Consider the following 21,555-nt stretch of genomic DNA (forward strand, 5'->3'; position numbering starts at 1 on the left):
CTCCTAGCCTTCACAACTCCTCAGGCAAGGAGTTCCACAGGTTGAATGTGTGTTGAGTGAAGAACAACTTCCTTTTATTTATTTTAAACCTGCTGCCCATTAATTTCATTTGGTGGTCCCTAGTTCTTATATTATGGGAATAAGTACATAACTTTTCCTTATTCACTTTCTCCACCCCACTCATGATTTTATATACCTCTATCATATCCCCCCTTAGTCTCCTCTTTTCCAAGATGAAAAGTCCTAGCCTCTTTAATCTCTCCTCATATGGGACCCGTTTCAAACCCCTAATCATTTTAGTTGCCATTCTCTGAACCTTTTCTAATGCCAGTATATCTTTTTTGGGATGAGGAGACCACATCTGTACACAGTATTCAAGATGTGGGCGTACCATGGATTTATATAAGGGCAATAAGATATTCTCCAACTTATTCTCTATCCCTTTTTTAATGATTCCTAACATCCCGTTTGCTTTTTTGACTGCCGCTGCACACTCGTGGACGTCTTCAGAGAACTATCCACGATGACTCCAAGATCTTTTTCCTGATTAGTTGTAGCTAAATTAGCCCCCATCCTATTGTATGTATAGTTGGGGTTATTTTTTCCAATGTGCATTACTTTACATTCATCCACATTAAATTTCATTTGCCATTTTGTTGCCCAATCACTTCATATTTTGAGATCTTTTTGAAGTTCTTCACAGTCTGCTTTGGTCTTAACTATCTTGAGCAGTTTAGTATCATCTGCAAACTTTGCCACCTCACTGTTTACCCCTTTCTTTCGATCATTTATGAATAGGTTGAATAGGATTGGTCCTAGGGCTGACCCTTGGGGAACACCACTAGTTACCCCTCTCCATTCTGAACATTTACCATTTATTCCTACCCTTTGTTCCCTGTCTTTTAACCAGTTCTCAATCCATGAAAGGATCTTCCCACTTATCCCACAACAACTTAATTTACATAAGAGCCTTTGGTGAGGGACCTTGTCAAAGGCTTTCTGGAAATCTAAGTCCACTATCCCCCTTGTCCACATGTTTGTTGACCCCATCGGAGAACTCCAATAGATTAGTAGGACATGATTTCCCTTTACAGAAACCATGTTGACTTTTGCCCAACAATTTATGTTCTTCTGTGTGTCTGATCATTTTATTCTTTAGTATTGTTTCAACTAATCTGCCCGGTGCTGATGTTAGACTTCCCGGTCTGTAATTGCCGGAATCACCTCTAGAGCCCTTCTTAAATATTGGTGTTACATTATCTATCTTCCAGTCATTGGGTACAGTAGCTGATTTAAAGGACAGGTTACAAACCATAGTTAATAGTTCCGCAATTTCACATTTGAGTTCTTTCAGAACTCTTGAGTGAATGCCCTTTGATCCCGGTGACTTGTTACTGTTAAGTTTCTCAATTAATTCCCCAAACCTCCTCTTGTGACACTTCAATCTGTGAGAATGCCTCAGATTTGTCACCTACAAAAGATGGCTCAGGTTTGGGAACTTCCCTAACATCCTCAGCCGTGAAGACTGAAGCAAAGAATTCATTTAGTTTCTCCGCAATGACTTTATCGTCTTTAAGTGCTCCTTTTGTATCTCGATCGTCCAGGGGCCCCACTGGTTGCTTAGCAGGCTTGCTGCTTCTGATGTACTTAAAAAACATTTTGTTATTATCTTTTGAGTTTTTGGCTAGCTGTTCTTCAAAATCCTTTTTTGCTTTTCTTATTATGTTTTTACACTTAATTTGGCAGTGTTCATGCTCCTTTCTATTTACCTCACTAGCATTTGACTTCCACTTTTTAAAAGATGCCTTTTCATCTCTCACTGCTTCTTTTACATGGCTGTTGAGCCACGGTGGCTCTTTTTTAGTTCTTTTACTGTGTTTTTTAATTTGGGGTATACAGTTAAGTTGAGTCTCTATTATGGTGTCTTTGAAAAGTGTCCGTGCAGCTTGTAGGGATTTCACTCTAGTCACTGTATCTTTTAATTTCTGTTTAACTAACCTCCTAATTTTTGCATAGTTCCCCTGTCTGAAATTAAATGCAGTTGGTTTCCTTTGCTTGCTTATTTCTTCAGTGGCTGACCTCTAGTAAATAACATTAAGACCAGACTAATATCTCTTTGTATAGTAAATGGTCACTGTAAATGCTGCACTAACCTATTGTGAGCACTGAGACCATAACTGTTGTATTTATTTTGTATGGTTAACATATTGTGAATGCTGGTCTTGCAGCTGTCCTTGACATTAAGGAGTTGTTTACTTGAATTCCTAATTCTCTGTAATGAAAAATAAACTCTCTGTTTGCATGTACTGAAAGTGCCATTTGTCCCTTATGAATGAAGCCATATATTGCATTAGTATAAATAATCTGGTATATAAGAGTTGTCTTATGGTTTCTATAGTGTAAGATCAACACCCACGTGCAATGTGATTTGAGTTTATTCTTTCCTCTTTGGGTTAATATGTGGTCCTTGACTTATTTCCAGTCGAGATTCTGTACTCATTCCCTAATTAATTGTAAGCTGCAAAAAATCTGTAGAAAAATTCAAACAATCTCTTAATGTGAGCTAAAATCTTGGAGAGCATTGGAATAAGACTGTAGAGCAAAGAGGGGGAAAGTCACCATTTAATTTTTTTATTTTAATTTATTTTAGCTGCGTGTTGTGTCCCAGGATGTAAAATTCAATCCTAGTGACCTGGAAGAGCTTTATGAATTATTCAAGGTAACGTGCTGTTTTTCTTTAATGCCCACATTTGCAAAATGTCTGTATTTAGGGTCAGGTCTAATAAGGAAATGTCACAGATCCAACCCAATGAAAAAGAAGATTTAATATATACACTTTACAATGTCATCTTCAAATAACACTGGAAACAAATTCAAATTTTTTTTTGCCCAAGCAGAATTTTCCTTTCTCCTGGTTTAACTCTTTGCCTTTTCTTTGTAGAAGGAGCATTTTCTGTCTTGTTACTGGAGTGCAAATAGCCCAGTCCTGAGACACCATGACCCCAGTCTGCCATATCTGGACCAGTATCGGATTGACTGCCAGCAGTTCAGGGTCCTCTATCACCTCTTGAGTCCATGGGCACATTGTGCAAACAGGGACTCTCTTGCACTGTGGACATTCAGATTGCTGGACGAAAACTCCGATTGCCTTATAAACTTCAAAGAATTTGTCTCTGCACTTGGTATGAGAATATCGAATACATACACTGTATTGACAAGGGGCCTGATCCAGAGAGGTGCTGGGTTCCCTCAATTCCTTTGTTAACCATTGGAACTGAGAGCGCTCAGTATCTTCAGGATCAGGCCCAACTATGGACTAAATTGAGCCACCTGGCTTACAGAGTATATTTATAACTTCAGATGTGGGAGTTGTGTACGCTGGTTGACAACGGTTTAAAATGATTAGCGCATTCTCTGGCTGTGCTATCTATATATAAAGTGGGCAAAGCAGTTTCTGTTAGCCTCTAACTTCACATGCTAGTAATTTTTCTGAAATATTGGGCTGAAATTTTCCATGCTTGGTCTATATTAATGCAACTTTAAGTATGAAATTCCCGAAAACTAGGAAGTTCAGAAGTTCACGTTTCGAAAAGCGTTAACTTGTCCATATTGCACAACCTGTCTGACTGATGAAAAATACTTCGCATGCTATGTATCATCACACAGACAGTACATGCATCCCAGCCAAGTTAACATAATTTTTACTGACTTTTTATTAATTTAGCTGTGAATTAAATGCAATCTTAATGTTGCATTAAAATTTTTTTTTTTTGCATCTGATATTCTAGAATGCTGTTGTGTAGGAATAAATATTTAACAAAAAATCAAAAAAACAACATCAGCACTGTGTGATGTGATTTCCTTATATGGCAAGTACATTGTTCTGTGCATTCAGCTCTGCCTAAATTTCTGGCTGCCATGCCTCCAATTTTAACCATTACTGGGAAGGATTCTCTAGCTAAATAAACATGACTCTTTGTCTAGTTACTAAGAGGAGGTTTAAAATGTGTTAACATGTTGTAAAACATCACTCAATTCACAGTATAGACAAACCCAAGTTCAGCTGCATGGGATAGTACTTTCTTTCAGCCTCCTCTCACATGTCTAACTTCAGTCATGTTTCTGTGTTCATGCTAGTAGGGTTTTTTCTCCAAGCTTTGAACTAATTGAATGGAATGTCTTGCCTTTCTCCGCTAACAGATGTCATGTATAATGGAAGTTTCACTGACAAACTAAAGCTGCTTTTTAAGCTGCACATTCCCCCAGGTAAGTTTGTAGTAGTGTTTGAGGGTTTTTCTCTGGGCTACTACTCTCTTTCCATCCCTCTTTTTCATTCTTTGATTTTCCAGGCCTGCATGTTCCTTCTTGTTTAACTAGGACAAAGTGCACAGTGCAGACCCACAGCTGTAGTCCCAGGGTCTGCTTTACCCAGTGTGGTGTATTCCACTGGACCAGGAAGGAGCTAGTATGTTCCTAGAGCACTTCTGCTTTATCCACAGGGACAGACTTACCCATATGTTGTTTGAACTATCAAAGAGCACTTGTCACTGAGTTTCTGTTATACTCTGGCCACTCTTCAGAAGCCTCACGTTATTATTTTCAAACACTGATTTTGCTACTAAATTTGCATCTTAGCTCTGTATTGACTTGTCAGTGTTTTGCCTTGAAAAACTGGACGGAGATGACATGGAAACATGCAAAATCTGGTTTGATTTTAGAGGTGATTTAGGACTATAGGACTTGAAACAGTACTTAATCCAAATGATAACGCCCAGGTGAAGTCTAGGAAGGGAGGTCTCCATCTAAAGATGCACCTTTTTGTAGAGACATTTGTTCACTAAAGGTCTAATCCAAAGCCTACAGAAATCGGCGGGAGTCTTTCCATTAACTTCACTGAGTTGCAAACCCCATTCCTAACACCCTGTTCAGCAAAGTACTTAAGCACGTGATTAATTGTCGTAACTTCAGTGGGGTTAAAGCACGTGTTTAAAGTTCAGAACATGCTTAAGCGCTTTGCTAAATTTGGGCCTTAATGTGGAAAATGTTCTGAGGAAAGGTGGGATGTTTTGGGAGCTTAACCACCAGTCTGGGAGTCAAGTAATTGGGTTTCTTTCGCCAGCTCTGCCAGATCTTGGGCAATTCCCTTAACCTCACAGGGGGATAGTGAGTTTTCCTCACTTATGTTTCTAAAGCACTTTGAAATCCTCAGCCGAAAAGTACTAAGCCCTGAACCTGCAAATGGGTCTGCACAGACAGACCCCACTGAAGTTTGCAGATCTCTAGAGGAGTGGATGCCTGCACCTGTATGGAGCCCTGCTGACTCTGGTGGGGATCCACCTGCACTGATTCTGTTACAGTATCAGGGCCTAAATCAGTGCGGTTTGTTTATTATTAATTAAAAATGTTTTGTGTTTCCATGTTCTTTCAGAAACCTTTACTAATGGCTGTTTGCTGAGCATTTTGGTGCCATTAGTTTTGAGTACAACTTAGTCCAGCAGTAGGGTTTGTACTGAGGAATTTCATCTCCAAGCACTTGAAGAGTGTGCTAAATGTTCTATATTCTTTTCTTTTTACTGTTGTTTCCTTTTTTTTCTCTCCCCTGCCCCCTCCTTCAGTTCATGTAGTACTGAGAAACAATAAGAAAGTTTCTTGGCTGTCACTATGTTGCCCTTTCCAGTATGTTGATGACCCAGGTACCACTATGTCCGCTTTCAATTGATTGCACTAATTTTTCCTGCAGCTTTTACTGAAGTGGAATCTCTAAGCCCTTCCAAAGGTGATGATCTTTCAAAAGAAGAGCTGATTCATTTCAGTCAACTCAATGGTAAGCCCCAGCATGCTTGGATTAGTACAAAGAATTAGTGATATTCTATTAGCTCTACTGCGGTAGAGCTCAGCTGCCTTAATCAGAACTGGGGCCTGTTGTAATAGGTACTGTATTAATGCCTATGAAGACACAATTCCTGCCCCAAAGAATGCTTATGTAAAATGTACCCCCCGATGACAAGAATCTTTTACAAAAGCCCCACCCTTGAAGATCATATATATCCCACAAGGCAGTGTAGAAGTTCTCCACAAATATCCACCTACTCTCTTCTCAGAGTTATTTTTTCTGTATCACTATGTGTTGCCTCAGGCTGAAAAGTTGGTTAATGGCTAGATTCTGTGGAATACCACAATAACCAGTGCTTAATTATTATTTCATGTGTTTATTTGTATTATGATAGCATCTAGGAGCCCCAGTCATGGGATATGGAGGTGGGTGCTGTAGAAACATACAGAACAAAAAGACCCAAGGAGCTTACAGTCTTAAGACAGGAGACAGCAGGTAGATACAGACAGATGGGAAAACACAGGAACAATGAGAAAATACTGGTCAGCGTGATAGGCAGTAGTCTCAGCACACCAGAAGCCTAATCTTTATTAGGTTATTCTTTAACTGCTGACTGTACGCTTATCGCTATACTCAGAAACAAAGGAAGACTCCCTGGCCCAGGGAGTTTAACATCTAAATCCATAATCTTCTTGAGGCGTCTTGTGAGGTTTCAGAAACGTCCTTCTCCATTTCTGAAGTCCCATGCAAAAAGAGGCGGGTCCAAATTGCTGGGGATCTATACAGAACATTGCCTTTAGGAAACTCAGTCATTTCTCTTCCTCGGAGTTGACTTCCCTTTTCTCCTTCATAAGCTGTGTGTGAGAGGTTTAAATCCACAGCAGCAGTACAATATCTGCAGTAAACATTCCACCAGCCTCCACCAGTGTTGAACACCTGGGGGCAGAGGGGAAATGGGGAGAATCGGAGACTATGCAGCTGACTCTAGCTCCTTTTGCAGTCTCTAGCTAGCTCTGCAGTATGGTTAGCAACTCTTACTCTTTGGTGCATCCATATAGCTTCTTTGACACAACTGAGTTCAATATACAAGCAAGCATGTGTCTTAAATATCCTTGAAGAAGGGAATTTTGATAAAGGGAAACACAGTATAAACTCAATCTGTGAAAGAAACACCAAATACTTTTTCTTCTCTTCAAATGTAGTTTCCTCTCCTGTGGATAGTCAAGAAGCTGATGCTTTGAAGAGAAGCCCAGAAAAAGGTAAAGAATCTCGATCAGCGAAGTCAGACACTCAGTGACCCGGTGTCGCCTTTCGGAGAGAGAAATGTAGCATCTCTGCTGCATGGCTGCTCCTGCATGATAGCATTAATGTCTAATCTCTTTGTATTGTTGGGCTTACTCAGGGCAGTCCACAGGTAGGGGTTGTATTCATCTCGATGCCACTTCATCCTTGGTCTGACTAAGACTGTTGAGTAGGAACTTGACTGAGGGTACCAGCTCATTTCACATAAGTCACTAACATGTTGACTTTTTGTCATTTCTGTCTGACCTGGTGTAGATTTGAACTGATAACTTGGAGGAGAAACATCTGCGTCTATTACCAGCTGAGACATCATATGATTCTCTTCCCCTTCCCATGGTTTAATTCATGTTTTAGAAAAACCATGAACATTTATTACTGGATTGATACAGATTGTGTGGTCAAGTAATTTCAGACTAGACATTGTTTAAGTTCATGAGGAAACATATCGCCTTGACTCTTTGCAAAAATACTGCTCATCTTATGGGCCAAAATTGGTACTTCAACCTGAACTCCATAAAGGCTTTGGAGAGAAGTTGGATTTGAATTCTCAGACCAAAGTCTGCCCCTTCAATTGGATCCCGAGCTTGGCTGGCAAACAGCCAAAATCTCACAAGGAAAATTGACCTCAGGAGATCTGTACCATTTTGAGATTGTGGAAATTCACAAGATTTCGGCACCTCTCACTGGCACTGTCAGATCTGAACATAAACCCTAGCCCCGACTCTGCTTCTCACCTAAACCTTGGCCTAAATCTCAGCCCATGTGTTTTCATAGTTCTGTATAGGAAACTTGTGCCCTGGTTATATTTCTTTCCTTTAATATATGATGCTCATGTCCAAAAGAAAATATAAGCCAAATGTTCCAGGACACATGTGACTTCTTAGCAGAAGATGTTCCCAAGTGGAATGTGTCAGAGATCCATTAGTTCTGAAATATTCTTTTCTCTCAAGCAGGTAAAGAGAAGATTGATATTCAGGCCTATCTGAAGCAATGGCAAGATGAGCTTCTTAAAAAAGAAGAAAATATTAAGGATTTGCCTAGAATGAACCAGGTAAAACTGTCTCTCTGACTCCTGTGTCAGTCTAGTTTTTCACTTTCTCTATCCTTGAGATCAGCATAATAGCTAAAATGCAGTGTGTTCCTTAGGGTCTCTTCACTTTGAGTCCTATACTTTAACCACTAGACTGTATTTCTAAACTGTTATAATCCTGGCTGAATGTTTTCATTGCCTCTAGTATTCGTTAAGGGCACTATGCCTAAGTGACTTAGGCCTGGTCGACATGTGGTGTCAGCATAACTGTGTCAATTAGGTGTTTGATTTCTTTTGCCAATAGTTATTCCAGTACAACCCCAAGAATGGATGCATACCTCATACTGAACCGCTATAGTTAAACGGTACAAATTTTGTATAAGGGGAAGCCCTCAGGAGCACAAGTCACTTGAAGGGCACTTCTGAAAGTTCCACCATAAGGGTCCATTACAGGTAGCAAGCTGTTCATTCAGGTCTCCTTCCCATAGTTGGGACCCTCCTTCCAGATGATGTTGGGGTATCCTCTCACACTGAGGTTACCTCTCCGGGGGAGGGAACTCCAGTCGTTAGGAAAAGGCAGGTGTTAGTAATGGGAGATTTGATCATTAGAAACATAGCTAGCTGGGGTTGTGATGACCGGGAGAACCGTATGGTGACTTGCCTGCCTGGTACGAAGGTTGCGGATCTCTCTAGGCATCTAGATAGACTTATGTGTAGTGCTGGGGAGGAGCCGGTGGTCATGGTACATGTAGGCACCAATGACATAGGGCAGGGTAGGAGATATGTCCTGGAGGCCAAATTTAGGCTGCTAGGAAAGAGACTGAAATCCAGGACCTCTAGGGTGGCATTCTCAGAAGTGCTACCAGTTCCACACGCAGGGCCAGGTGGGCAGGCAGAGCTTCAGAGTCTCAATGCGTGGATGAGACGATGGTGTAGAGAGGAGGTGTTTAGATTATTAGATTTACTGGGGAAACTTTTGGGATGGGGGAGCGTGTACAGGAAGGATGGGCTCCACCTAAACCAAAGTGGATCCAGACTGCTGGCACTAAACATTAAAAAGGTTGCAGACCAGTTTTTAAACTAAGAGATGGGGGAAGCCAGTTGCTGCAGAGGCGCACGTGGATCAGACAGAGACTTTTCTCTTAGAGGAGAGTCTATTGATAGAGATTCTCTAGGTTTTAGTCAGGAGGAGGGGATGAAAGAGGACAAAGTATGGGCCAGATCAGACGAGAAACATTCACATAAAGAATCTGACACATCAGAAAAGGGCAGACAAATAAACAGTGACAAGTTTTTAAAGTGCTTGTACTCAAATACTAGAAGTCTAAATAATAAGATGGTGAACTGGTGTGCCTCATGTTGAAGGAGGATATTGATATAATAAGAAAAGGAGTACTTGTGGCACCTTAGAGACTAACCAATTTATTTGAGCATAAGCTTTCGTGAGCTACAGCTCACTTCATCGGATGCATGCACTTCATCTGATGAAGTGAGCTGTAGCTCATGAAAGCTTATGCTCAAATAAATTGGTTAGTCTCTAAGGTGCCACAAGTACTCCTTTTCTTTTTGCGAATACAGACTAACACGGCTGTTACTCTGAAACCAAATTGATATAATAGGCATCACAGAAATGTGGTGGAGTGAGGACAATCAATGGGACACAATCATTCCGGGGTACAAAAATATATCGGACGAACAGAACAGGTCGTGCCGGGAGGGGGGGCGGGGAGTGGTACTATATGTGAAAGAAAATGTAGAATCAAATGAAATAAAAATCTTAAATGAATCCACATGTTCCATAGGATCTCTAGGGACAGTAATTCCATGCTCTAATAAGAATATAACAGTAGGGATCTATTATCGACCACCTGACCAGGACAGTGATAGTGACGATGAAATGCTAAGGGAGATTAGAGAGGCTCTCAAAATAAAAAACTCAATAATAGTGGGGGATTTCATTTATCCCCATATTGACTGGGTACGTGTCACTTCAGGACAATATGCAGAGACAAAATTTCTTGATACTTTAAATGACTGCTTCTTGGAGCAGCTGGTACAGGAACCCATAAGGAGAGAGGCAACTCTCGATCTAGTCCTGAGTGGAGCACAGGATCTGGTCCAAGAGGTAACTATAACAGGACCGCTTGGAAATAGTGACCATAATATAACAACATTTAACATTCCTGTGGTGGGAAGAACACCTCAACAGCCCAAATCTGTGGCATTTAATTTCAGAAAGGGGAACTATGCAAAAATTAGGAGGTTAGTTAAATAGAAATTAAAAGGTACAGTGACTAGAGTGAAATCCCTGCAAGCTGCACAGACACTTTTCAAAGACACCATAATAGAGACTCAACTTAACTGTATACCCCAAATTAAAAAACACAGTAAAAGAACTAAAAAAGAGCCACCGTGGCTCAACAGCCATGTAAAAGAAGCAGTGAGAGATGAAAAGGCATCTTTTAAAAAGTGGAAGTCAAATGCTGGTGAGGTAAATAGAAAGGAGCATGAACACTGCCAAATTAAGTGTAAAAACATAATAAGAAAAGCAAAAAAGGATTTTGAAGAACAGCTAGCCAAAAACTCAAAAGATAATAACAAAATGTTTTTTAAGTACATCAGAAGCAGCAAGCCTGCTAAGCAACCAGTGGGGCCCCTGGACGATCGAGATACAAAAGGAGCACTTAAAGACGATAAAGTCATTGCGGAGAAACTAAATGAATTCTTTGCTTCAGTCTTCACGGCTGAGGATGTTAGGGAAGTTCCCAAACCTGAGCCATCTTTTGTAGGTGACAAATCTGAGGCATTCTCACAGATTGAAGTGTCACAAGAGGAGGTTTGGGGAATTAATTGAGAAACTTAACAGTAACAAGTCACCGGGATCAAAGGGCATTCACTCAAGAGTTCTGAAAGAACTCAAATGTGAAATTGCGGAACTATTAACTATGGTTTGTAACCTGTCCTTTAAATCAGCTACTGTACCCAATGACTGGAAGATAGATAATGTAACACCAATATTTAAGAAGGGCTCTAGAGGTGATTCCGGCAATTACAGACCGGGAAGTCTAACATCAGCACCGGGCAGATTAGTTGAAACAATAGTAAAGAATAAAATGATCAGACACACAGAAGAACATAAATTGTTGGGCAAAAGTCAACATGGTTTCTGTAAAGGGAAATCATGTCCTACTAATCTATTAGAGTTCTCCGATGGGGTCAACAAACATGTGGACAAGGGGGATAGTGGACTTAGATTTCCAGAAAGCCTTTGACAAGGTCCCTCACCAAAGGCTCTTATGTAAATTAAGTTGTTGTGGGATAAGTGGGAAGATCCTTTATGGATTGAGAACTGGTTAAAAGACAGGGAACAAAGGGTAGGAATAAATGGTAAATGTTCAGAATGGAGAGGGGTAACTAGTGGTGTTCCCCAAGGGTCAGCCCTAGGACCAATCCTATTCAACCTATTCATAAATGATCGGGAGAAAGGGGTAAACAGTGAGGTGGCAAAGTTTGCAGATGATACTAAACTGCTCAAGATAGTTAAGACCAAAGCAGACTGTGAAGAACTTCAAAAAGATCTCAAAATATGAAGTGATTGGGCAACAAAATGGCAAATGAAATTTAATGTGGATGAATGTAAAGTAATGCACATTGGAAAAAATAACCCCAACTATACATACAATAGGATGGGGGCTAATTTAGCTACAACTAATCAGAAAAAAGATCTTGGAGTCATCGTGGATAGTTCTCTGAAGACGTCCACGAGTGTGCAGCAGCAGTCAAAAAAGCAAACGGGATGTTAGGAATCATTAAAAAAGGGATAGAGAATAAGTTGGAGAATATCTTATTGCCCTTATATAAATCCATGGTACGCCCACATCTTGAATACTGTGTACAGATGTGGTCTCCTCATCCCAAAAAAGATATATTGGTATTAGAAAAGGTTCGGAGAAGGGCAACTAAAATGATTAGGGGTTTGAAACGGGTCCCATATGAGGAGAGATTAAAGAGGCTAGGACTTTTCATCTTGGAAAAGAGGAGACTAAGGGGGGATATGATAGAGGTATATAAAATCATGAGTGGGGTGGAGAAAGTGAATAAGGAAAAGTTATGTACTTATTCCCATAATATAAGAACTAGGGGCCACCAAATGAAATTAATGGGTTGCAGGTTTAAAATAAATAAAAGGAAGTTGTTCTTCACTCAGCACACATTCAACCTGTGGAACTCCTTGCCTGAGGAGTTGTGAAGGCTAGGAGTATAACAGGGTTTAAAAGAGAACTGGATAAATTCATGGAGGTTAAGTCCATTAATGACTGTTAGCCAGGATGGGTAAGGAATGGTGTCCCTAGCCTGTTTGTCAGAGGGTGGAGATGGATGGCAGGAGAGAGATCACTTGATCATTACCTGTTAGGTTCACTCCCTCTGGGGCACCTGGCATTGGCTACTGTCGGTAGACAGGATACTGGGCTGGATGGACCTTTGGTCTGACCCAGTATGGCCGTTCTTATGTCTCCTGTAAAACCACCGCCCCAATGTACAAAGCACCAATCATAGTAAATCATCGCTATTGATTCTTAAAACAGCTGCAGTCCATAATCAAGACTTTAACCATGACAGAAGTTCTTGTTTTGTCTCTCAGAATTGCTGTGCCACATGGTAAATGTTATACGACAGGGTTCATCTGTTGTTCCTGATACAGAACTCTAAATATCGCAGTAGCAAACACACCAGAAGGGGAACCTCCATAAAGTTTTTCTTTAGTTAAGGACAATCCTGTGAGCTGAGTTGTGCCCATGCATTTTCCAAAGGTTTATATGAGTATTTCTCAATTGACTGAGAGTTTCATACAGACCGTTTTTATTGTTCAGGTTACTTTTGCAGTTAGCATAAGATGAGTGGGTGATGCGAAGTTATACTTAATGGCGGGAGAAGGGCACAGGGCAACAGGAGCATGTGATCAAGTAGTTGTCGTCTTGGTCACCATTTCTCTGGTGGTCTAGATGAGAGAGTTACTATGGTAACTGCTCACTTCAGTTATATTGCATGTTAAATGCCCTGTTTAATCCTTGTCTGAGACAAAAGACAAATCTTGCCATCTTCATTCCATTTCCATGCTCAGTTACTTGACTAAGTGTTTGCAAGAGTTCTCTGAACATGACCTTAATTCCTGTTTATAACACTCAGCCTGGTTCTAACGTATTCTAACATCAATGGGAGGGGAATAAAAAGATCAGTCTTTTCCTGACTAGGACCCTTTGTTTGGTTCTAGAAGAGTGTCTCGGCAATCACTTACCCGTTAGGAGCCTTTTATAGGAATGACTTTAGCGCCATTACAAAACAGCTCTTGGATGGATGTAATAATGGTCCATTCTCCCTTTTGTGTAAGGTTAGGCATGTTTCAAAGGGAGAATGGTCATTGTGCTTTTAGAGGATGCTTTTCCATGATCAGTTTTATTTTAAGAAGGTGGAAATAAAGAATACCAGCTAAACAGAAAAGCCTGTTGCTAGGGCTTTGAGTTGATCTCTGAATAATCTCCTCTTTAACTCTCCCTAGTTCCAGTTCATCCAGTTATCAAAGACTTTATACAATCTGTTCCACGGGGACCCTGAAGAGGAGTTGTTATATTGGGCTATAGCAACTGTCACCAGCCTCTTGCTGAAGATGGAAGAAGTTGGGAGAAGACTACAAAGCCCCATCTCACCAGCCAAAAGCCCAGCTTCTGCAGCAGAATCTGGCACTGACAGCCAGAGCACACCGAAGAAAGACAGTGCACCCCAACAGACTGAGCGCAGGAGTGTACAAAGCCCTCGCAGAGATGACCATGAATGGTCTTTTGCCTTTGAGCAGATCCTGGCATCCTTGTTAAACGAACCAGCTTTGGTGAGATTTTTTGAGAAACCTCTAGATATAAAAGCCAAAGTAGAAAATGCTAAAACTTCACAATTAAAAGTGAGAACCAGAGTATAGTTCTTTTTCACCTTTGCACCCTGTGTAACACAAAGGCCATTGTTATGGAAAGTGAGCATTGTTTATATTGAGAATGAGATTTGAGGATTTAGCTTTAACTACCAGATAACAATATGTTTTGAAGTAATTAAAAACACTTTGAAGCACAATCACATCTTTGTGTTGTTCATAAGTTTCAGTATAGTTCAAAAACGACAGAAAAGTAAACTGAATTTTTACCATATTATACAAAATATGCAATATTACTAAAGAATAGCAAATGTGACCCATAGAGGGCACTATTGCAAAACTTTCTGTCCGACTACTATTACTGGTTGCATATGTCTTAATTCATTGTTGTGATGAATATGATGATTTTCTGCCATCTTCATTTATAAGTAGTACTTGACATCTAAGTGTTTTACTTTCAGGCTGGTTTAATTTCTAAGTAACCATTTCTAAATCTGCATGTAAACTCACCAACCCAGGGCAAAAGCCTCAGTACTAAGAGGAATAGTGTTTTTGGACTGGTAGCCTTGATGGTCACAGGAGCATTGTTGATAAAGAAGGAAGTTTCCATTCTTTTACTTGTTGCTGTACTGTAGTGTTAATCTTTTCTTTATCAGACCCCACTGGCTTCTAGTGAATAGCTGGTGTCAGAGCTGGGCCTGAATCTATGCAAAATTCAGACCAGAATTCTGATTTCCCAAATGGCACCATTTCTACACTGGATCTGCATGCCCTAGGATTTTGGGGACCCAGATTTTGCAGCTCGGGTGTGATTTCCATTTGAGTAGTTTCCTGCATCAACCCAGATGAGTAGGTTACCCCTCCCTGCCAACATTCTGTATCCCCGAGATGCAAGAATGGGGGAGTTAACTGATGCTCTTGTGGCTCCCCTGTTGAACAAGGGTGAGAAAGCTGGGCATGGATCATCAAAAGGTGTAACTTCCAGTCAAATGTATTCTAGTGTACTTGCTGGAGTCGCAAAGAAACTGACAGACAATGACTAATCCTTTCTTTCTGTATAAGGAATTAGGATGTGATGTAAAGCACTAAAATTTTATCTGTATCCACTTGTAGGCAGGGGAGGGATAGCTTGCTCATCTGGACCGTGTTGGAGAAATACGTGATTTTGTTTGTCTCAAAACCCTATAGTAGCCATCAATAGCCACCTCCTAATAAGTTGAATTATGACTGCTGAGCCAGGTTACTGACCTGCTGCAGCAGATGCTGCTTTGTTACCTTTGAATCTAAGCTCAAGCTTGTAATTGTTCATCTTTTGCCATTCGTTTTTCCTTTTGGATTATTACCACTTTTATAGTTTATATCCATCGGGACAAATAGCAGCAACAAAATCCTTCGGAGTCTGAAAGTCAGGTTTTTTAATGTCAGCTGGAAAAAAGCAACTTTTGTGAGTCATCATCAACGAAGGAGCTCTCTCTTTATTGTAAGGATCCTTTGAGGCAAGCTCTGCCAATTGTTACGGAGAAAAAGTGTTGACTCGACCACTGGGTAGCGTGCATTAAAGTGGGTTTGAAGAAACGGGGGGGGGGGGGGGGGGGCGGAAGCCTTGTATTTTTACAAAAATGATAAGCTGCAAATGTTGTTACGTAGTAAACTGCTTAAAAGTGCATATTTCTAAGGCATGAATTAGTCTTTCATGAAAAGCAGCACTGTTTTTATAAGGTGTGTGTTGTTTGTAAAGAATTAGGACAAGAGGTGGTACCAATATTAGGTGCTTTTTCTATGTTGCTTACACGGAGTAGAAACAAAGTAAGATTTCTGAACTTGGCTGTATATTGCAAAACAATGTTGAAATTCTGTCACTGTGAGTGGGAGGAAAGTTACCATGCCTCCTTGAAAGAAGCTGGAAACAGTTTTGTTCCTGGTCAATATCCATGAATGTGTATAACCATTTCTTCCTAATCTCAGGAATTAATGTAAATTGATCTCAACTGAAGGAATAATTTAAAAAATTGGATGATAATATATACAGCAAGTGAAATTAGGCACCTTATTTTAGAAGCTTAAATGTGGCTTGAGGTTATATAATTTTGATTTGTATATCATGGATTGAAGTGTGAAAATCCTATATCCTTTCACATGTATATTTCTAAAAGGCAGAGATGGATACTACTGCATGGATCTGTATATCTATATTTACTAATTGTTTTCACTGCATATTTTCACTGTTTTAAAAACAAAAAGCAGGTAACTTTTGATGTTCTGGGCAAGGGCTTGATTGATCAGGCAAACCTTTACTCACGTGAGTAAACAGTGTGCAAGCAACCCCATGGAAGTCAACGCAGCTACTTGTGGGAAAGGCTGAGCAGCATCAAGCCATATGTTTTTAATTTCAGGCTTCATTGTGGGTTAACAAGTATGGCGTATTTGCCAAGCAAGATAAGTTAAAGGCTTATTGAATTTTTGTAGTGGGCAGGGAAACAAGTTATAAAAAGAGTTAGACGCAGGTTAAATTATATGCAGGAAGAAGGTGTTAAAGAAGTCTGCAAAATGTAGTAGATGTGATATTAATGGCTGTTATGCAAAAATAGGCACTTTTTTTTACAAATGTCATGCACTTTCTATTTAATATTAGTAAAAAGGACCATACAGAAAGCCAATTATATATCAATTCTGTACCTGCATCTAAAGTATAATTATCACACATGTTTATACACAGAATGACCAGCATACATGTAAAATCTGTTTAAAACTAAGTTAGGGCTGTAATCATTCGTTTATTTTTTATTATCCTAAGAGATTCTTTTTAGTTGTTCGTTTATTATAGATTTTTGAACAAAGAAAATGTAATGTTTGTTTTTGTCATTCCTTTATACACCTGTGTTCTGGTCCAGCAAAAAATTGCCTTGACCTTCTGTGCCATGTGAGCTCTAGATAGTCGTGATTGATGGGTCAGTCTTGCAGGGCAAAGCTTCCTCGAGGAAATCATCTTTCTGTAGGATGGCACGGCGTTGCGCAGTTGCTCTAGTGGGAAGAGCTCATGAAACTCCAGGTGCTTGGAGGCTGCGGACCAGCTTCTGATCCCTCTCACACCAGTTCTTAGTCCTGATCTGGAACATCCTTAATATTTAGTACTAAGTATTCAAGTGTAGGATTGAAGCACGTGGGTGAGAGTTTGCATGAGGTCAAGGGAGAGGATTTTGCTTCACACAGTGCTGCGTGAGTTTAGAATCCGTCCCTCTGTCTCTTTCCTACCCCATTCATTGTGGAGATGGCCTGGCTAACAAAATATATAGAAACTTAGTTGGAGGCAAAACCCTTTTCCTCCTCCTCCCCATTGACTCTCTGCTGTGGGAGTCCCTACTCTAAGGTGACAAAGGAATAATAGCTGGGCTAACCACTCTACTTACAAGTGCTCTAGCGGAGTTAGCAGGCAGGTATATCTGCACCTGGGAGCTTTGACCCCTTTAAAATTCTCTGTGGTGATGCAGAGAGTAACCCACACTCCTGGGTTAGGATATTGTGGGAGACTGCACATCCCCTGGTTTCTTTTGAATAAGCCCAATTGCCAGATATAGATGAGTATTGGCCTGAGCAGAGGTTTTGGCAAAGATCCAGGCAGTTGCAGAACCTACTCAGCCACTGCCCAGAAGGAACTTCCCATTGGAATCTTCAGTAACTTTTGTAAGGGTCGGCAGCTAGAGGTGATTTTTACCCTAGGGAGGGCCCCATAATATCCTCCCCCGCCCCACACACACACACACAACCCGACATGGCCAGGCATTTTCATGGAAAAAAAAGTTCCCTGCTTTTTTGGGGGGGGGAAATGTATATTGCATCCAAGATAAAACTGGCATTGATTTTGGGGGAAGTTTATCTGGGTAGAGTATGCTAATATTAATGTTTTTTTATTCATTTTCATTTCTTAAATTGGATTAGTTGGTATGTGAAAACATCAGCATGACTTCAAAGACGATACAATCACATGGTTACCCCACTATGTCAGGTACTGAGAGCAGGTCAGGATGATCTTTTAGCGATCAGGATGATCTTCGTAATCCTCCCTCCCTCGGGCACTCTTACTGGGCATATAAAATGTCTCTCTAAAATGAGTGAAGAAAAGCCAAACTACCAATCCAAGGGAACAGCTAACAAAAAGGTAGTGTGCCCCTGAGGCAAGTGAACTAAACAGGTTCATTAGGGTGTTTTTTCACCTACCTCAGCAGCACAGTCAGGACTGACCACCCTTCCGGACACACTGGTGATTTTTTAATAGTTTCAGCTGGGAATGGCAAATTCACTGGGGCGCTCCCACTAAAATCACTGGGTGTTACCTTTACAGAGTGAAGGAAGAGCAGAACCCAATATTGTAATTGTTTGAAAAAGACGAGCACTTTAATGTTTTCTAAGAAGTTAGGGGTGAGCACAGTCATATGGTACTAAAAAGCACTTAAGGTTCACTCCATCCAACACAGTAATTGTTCAGTACTTGTAGATGGCCATAACATACTGATCTTGTTTTTAGTAGTTTGCCAGCATGGCAACTAAGAAAGGGATATGTTTGTTTACATTAATAAAAGAGCCTCCATCCAATTGTACTATACAAAATTCTTATATTTAATTGTAAATGTTATTTGAGTAAAAGAGTTTCTTAACAGAATTATTCCAATTTATTTCCAGAGAAATACGATATTTTGTCTTTTTGCTACAGTTATATCACCAAGAATGCAAACCATGTCTATGTGCCGGCACGTTGGCTTTTTATACAATGTACTGTATGCAGTAAAAGTACTGTAAGTAATGAGGTGTCAATAAACTTGTTTCACTTAAGAAAAATAAATCTGCTTTGGAGGCATGGTGTTCCCTTTGCACTGAGCTCCAGGTTTCCTGTAATGTTTAACCAGCATGGGATTTTCAAAAGTGCCTTCGGGATCCCAAAGGCCAGTCCCATCCTTAGGACTTACTAAAAGCAGAATCGCTCGAATTTACAGTAGTAACAGTGAATGCCGCAGTGAACTACTGGATTTTGCGAAAGGCAGCCTTACCCTTTTGTAGGAAATGGGAATTGTGGGTGTGCAAAGATTGCAAGGTTCAGGACCTTAGTGAATGAAATGAAACTTTCCAAAGGTGGGACCCTAATTGAGAAGGCTCTGCCTTCAGTCTTCAGAGAATGTTGTGTCTCCTGGAACTGAGAACTAAAAACCACTCGGTTGATGGAATGCAAGGAGAAGGTCAAGTCCCAGACCATTTGGGGTTTAAATGTTACCCCAGCACCTTGAGGAAAACAGGAAGCCAGTCCTCGGATGGTATGTACTTCCTAGGATGACTAGAGAGCAAGTGTGAAAATTCGGGACCCTTTTTTTTTTTTTCCAGGGTGGGGAGGGTATAGTGCATATATAAGACAAAGCCCCTAATATTGGGACATCTGGTAACCCTAGTACTCCCAGGGCCATGTGGATTTTAGCAGTTATAGACAGCAGATCCAGTTCAGCCACTAAAAGCGAGTCCATTTTTACACAGTCCTTGCTAAACCAATAACCAAAATACATGACTAAGCAGAGGCACAAGAAGCCATCCTCCGCCTGTCATTGACAGCAGGTAGAGATAGAAACAAGAGAAAGCTGGGAGAAAATGGAAAGTTGCAGTCAAAGAGGAGACCAGTTTTCTAATCCCGGGATTGATTTATCCCAATGTATGATCCTTACCTTTAGAATTCTAAAGTTGAGGGCTGGGAATCCTGTTAACTTGTGTCAAGGTTCCTCCCCCACTCTGAACTCTAGGGTACAGATGTGGGGACCTGCATGAAAAACCTCCTAAGCTTATCTTTACCAGCTTAGGTCAAAACTTCCCCAAGGTACAAAATATTCCACCCGTTGTCCTTGGATTGGTCGCTACCACCACCAAACTAATACTGGTTACTGGGGAAGAGCTGTTTGGACGCGTCCTTCCCCCCAAAATAATTCCCAAAACCTTGCACCCCACTTCCTGGACAAGGTTTGGTAAAAAGCCTCACCAATTTGCCTAGGTGACTACAGACCCAGACCCTTGGATCTTAAGAACAATGAACAATCCTCCCAACACTTGCACCCCCCCTTTCCTGGGAAATGTTGGATAAAAAGCCTCACCAATTTGCATAGGTGACCACAGGCCCAAACCCTTGGATCTGAGAACAATGAAAAAGCATTCAGTTTCTTACAGGAAGACTTTTAATAAACATAGAAGTAAATAGAAATAAAGAAATCCCCCCTGTAAAATCAGGATGGTAGATATCTTACAGGGTAATTAGATTCAAAAACATAGAGAACCCCTCTAGGCAAAACCTTAAGTTACAAAAAAGATACACAGACAGAAATAGTTATTCTATTCAGCACAATTCTTTTCTCAGCCATTTAAAGAAGTCATAATCTAACACATACCTAGCTAGATTACTTACTAAAAGTTCTAAGACTCCATTCCTAGTCTATCCCCGGCAAAGACCAGCATATAGACAGACACACAGACCCTTTGTTTCTCTCCCTCCTCTCAGCTTTTGAAAGTATCTTGTCTCCTCATTGGTCATTTTGGTCAGTTGCCAGCGAGGTTACCTTTAGCTTCTTAACCCTTTACAGGTGAGAGGAGCTTTCCCCTGGCCAGGAAGGATTTCAAAGGGGTTTACCCTTCCCTTTATATTTATGACAACTTGTCTCTCTCTTTCCCCCTACTACCCCATTCCCATCCTTGTCCCAAAGGGATTTGTGTCTCCTCCCTTCTTTTCCAGCCAGGCAGTCTCTTTCTGCTATCCTCCATTCATGAGGATTCCCCACGGCTTCTGGGTTCTACACCCAGCAGGCCCAGCCAGTGTTGTGAGCCACCCACCTCTGTTGCTTTTGTGTGCCCAATTTGATACGATCAGCCAGTCACTGCGGTTTTAAGCCACATGCCACAGCCCCGATCGAGACCTAGGAACTTCAGTTTCAGGACTGTGCTGTAAGTACCAAGCAAAGAACACAAGCACACGTGTAAGAGGTCTTAAAAGTATACTTTTATTTTCTTCCAAAATACTATGTACAATCTGTTAAAGCTTGTCGAGATGCGACGGCTCCTATCCAATGGAGCTGCTCAGAGATGCGTAATGCAAGACGACGACAAAATCTAACTGTCTTCATAAGACACTTCCTTTTTTCCATTACAAAATACTTTAACATTTATAAATTTATCTATATTTGACATCATATAAAATAAACTAATATTCATACTCAAGTCTAAGTTTTTACAGGGGATATAGTACAATATGTACAAGAATGTTTCACTATGTTTGTCAAACCAGCCTGGTTATAATGTACCAGGCTTTAATGTACAAATATGCTAAAAGTGCAAGACTTGAATTAAAGCTGCCTGTGTTTTCAGAGGTCTGGAATTGTGTGGCCAAATGTGTATACATGGGTGTACTCGAAAGCTGGACAACGTTTATGACTTAGGAGGTATCGCTCTGAG

At 40.6% G+C, this 21,555-nt stretch overlaps 1 protein-coding gene across 2 annotated transcripts in view; it reads left to right on the top strand.

Annotated features, from left to right (window-relative positions):
- Positions 1-15,675, top strand: part of TBC1D8B (TBC1 domain family member 8B) — a 64,338-nt gene extending 48,663 nt beyond the window's left edge. Inside the window, exons 15-21 of one of the 2 annotated variants that reach the window (XM_084639093.1) lie at positions 2,651-2,719; positions 2,942-3,182; positions 4,201-4,266; positions 5,741-5,824; positions 7,036-7,092; positions 8,086-8,186; positions 13,723-15,675. In XM_084639093.1, coding sequence (XP_084495219.1) covers positions 2,651-2,719; positions 2,942-3,182; positions 4,201-4,266; positions 5,741-5,824; positions 7,036-7,092; positions 8,086-8,186; positions 13,723-14,136 — 1,032 coding nt within the window. In that variant the 3' untranslated portion in view covers positions 14,137-15,675. The remainder of the gene's footprint in view (positions 1-2,650; positions 2,720-2,941; positions 3,183-4,200; positions 4,267-5,740; positions 5,825-7,035; positions 7,093-8,085; positions 8,187-13,722) is intronic. The other variant, XM_084639094.1, reaches the window with a different exon arrangement.
- The last annotated feature ends 5,880 nt before the right edge of the window (positions 15,676-21,555 follow it).

The sequence above is a fragment of the Lepidochelys olivacea genome (assembly GCF_965140295.1).
Source record: "Lepidochelys olivacea isolate rLepOli2 genome assembly, chromosome: 9".
NCBI lineage: Eukaryota > Metazoa > Chordata > Testudines > Cheloniidae > Lepidochelys > Lepidochelys olivacea.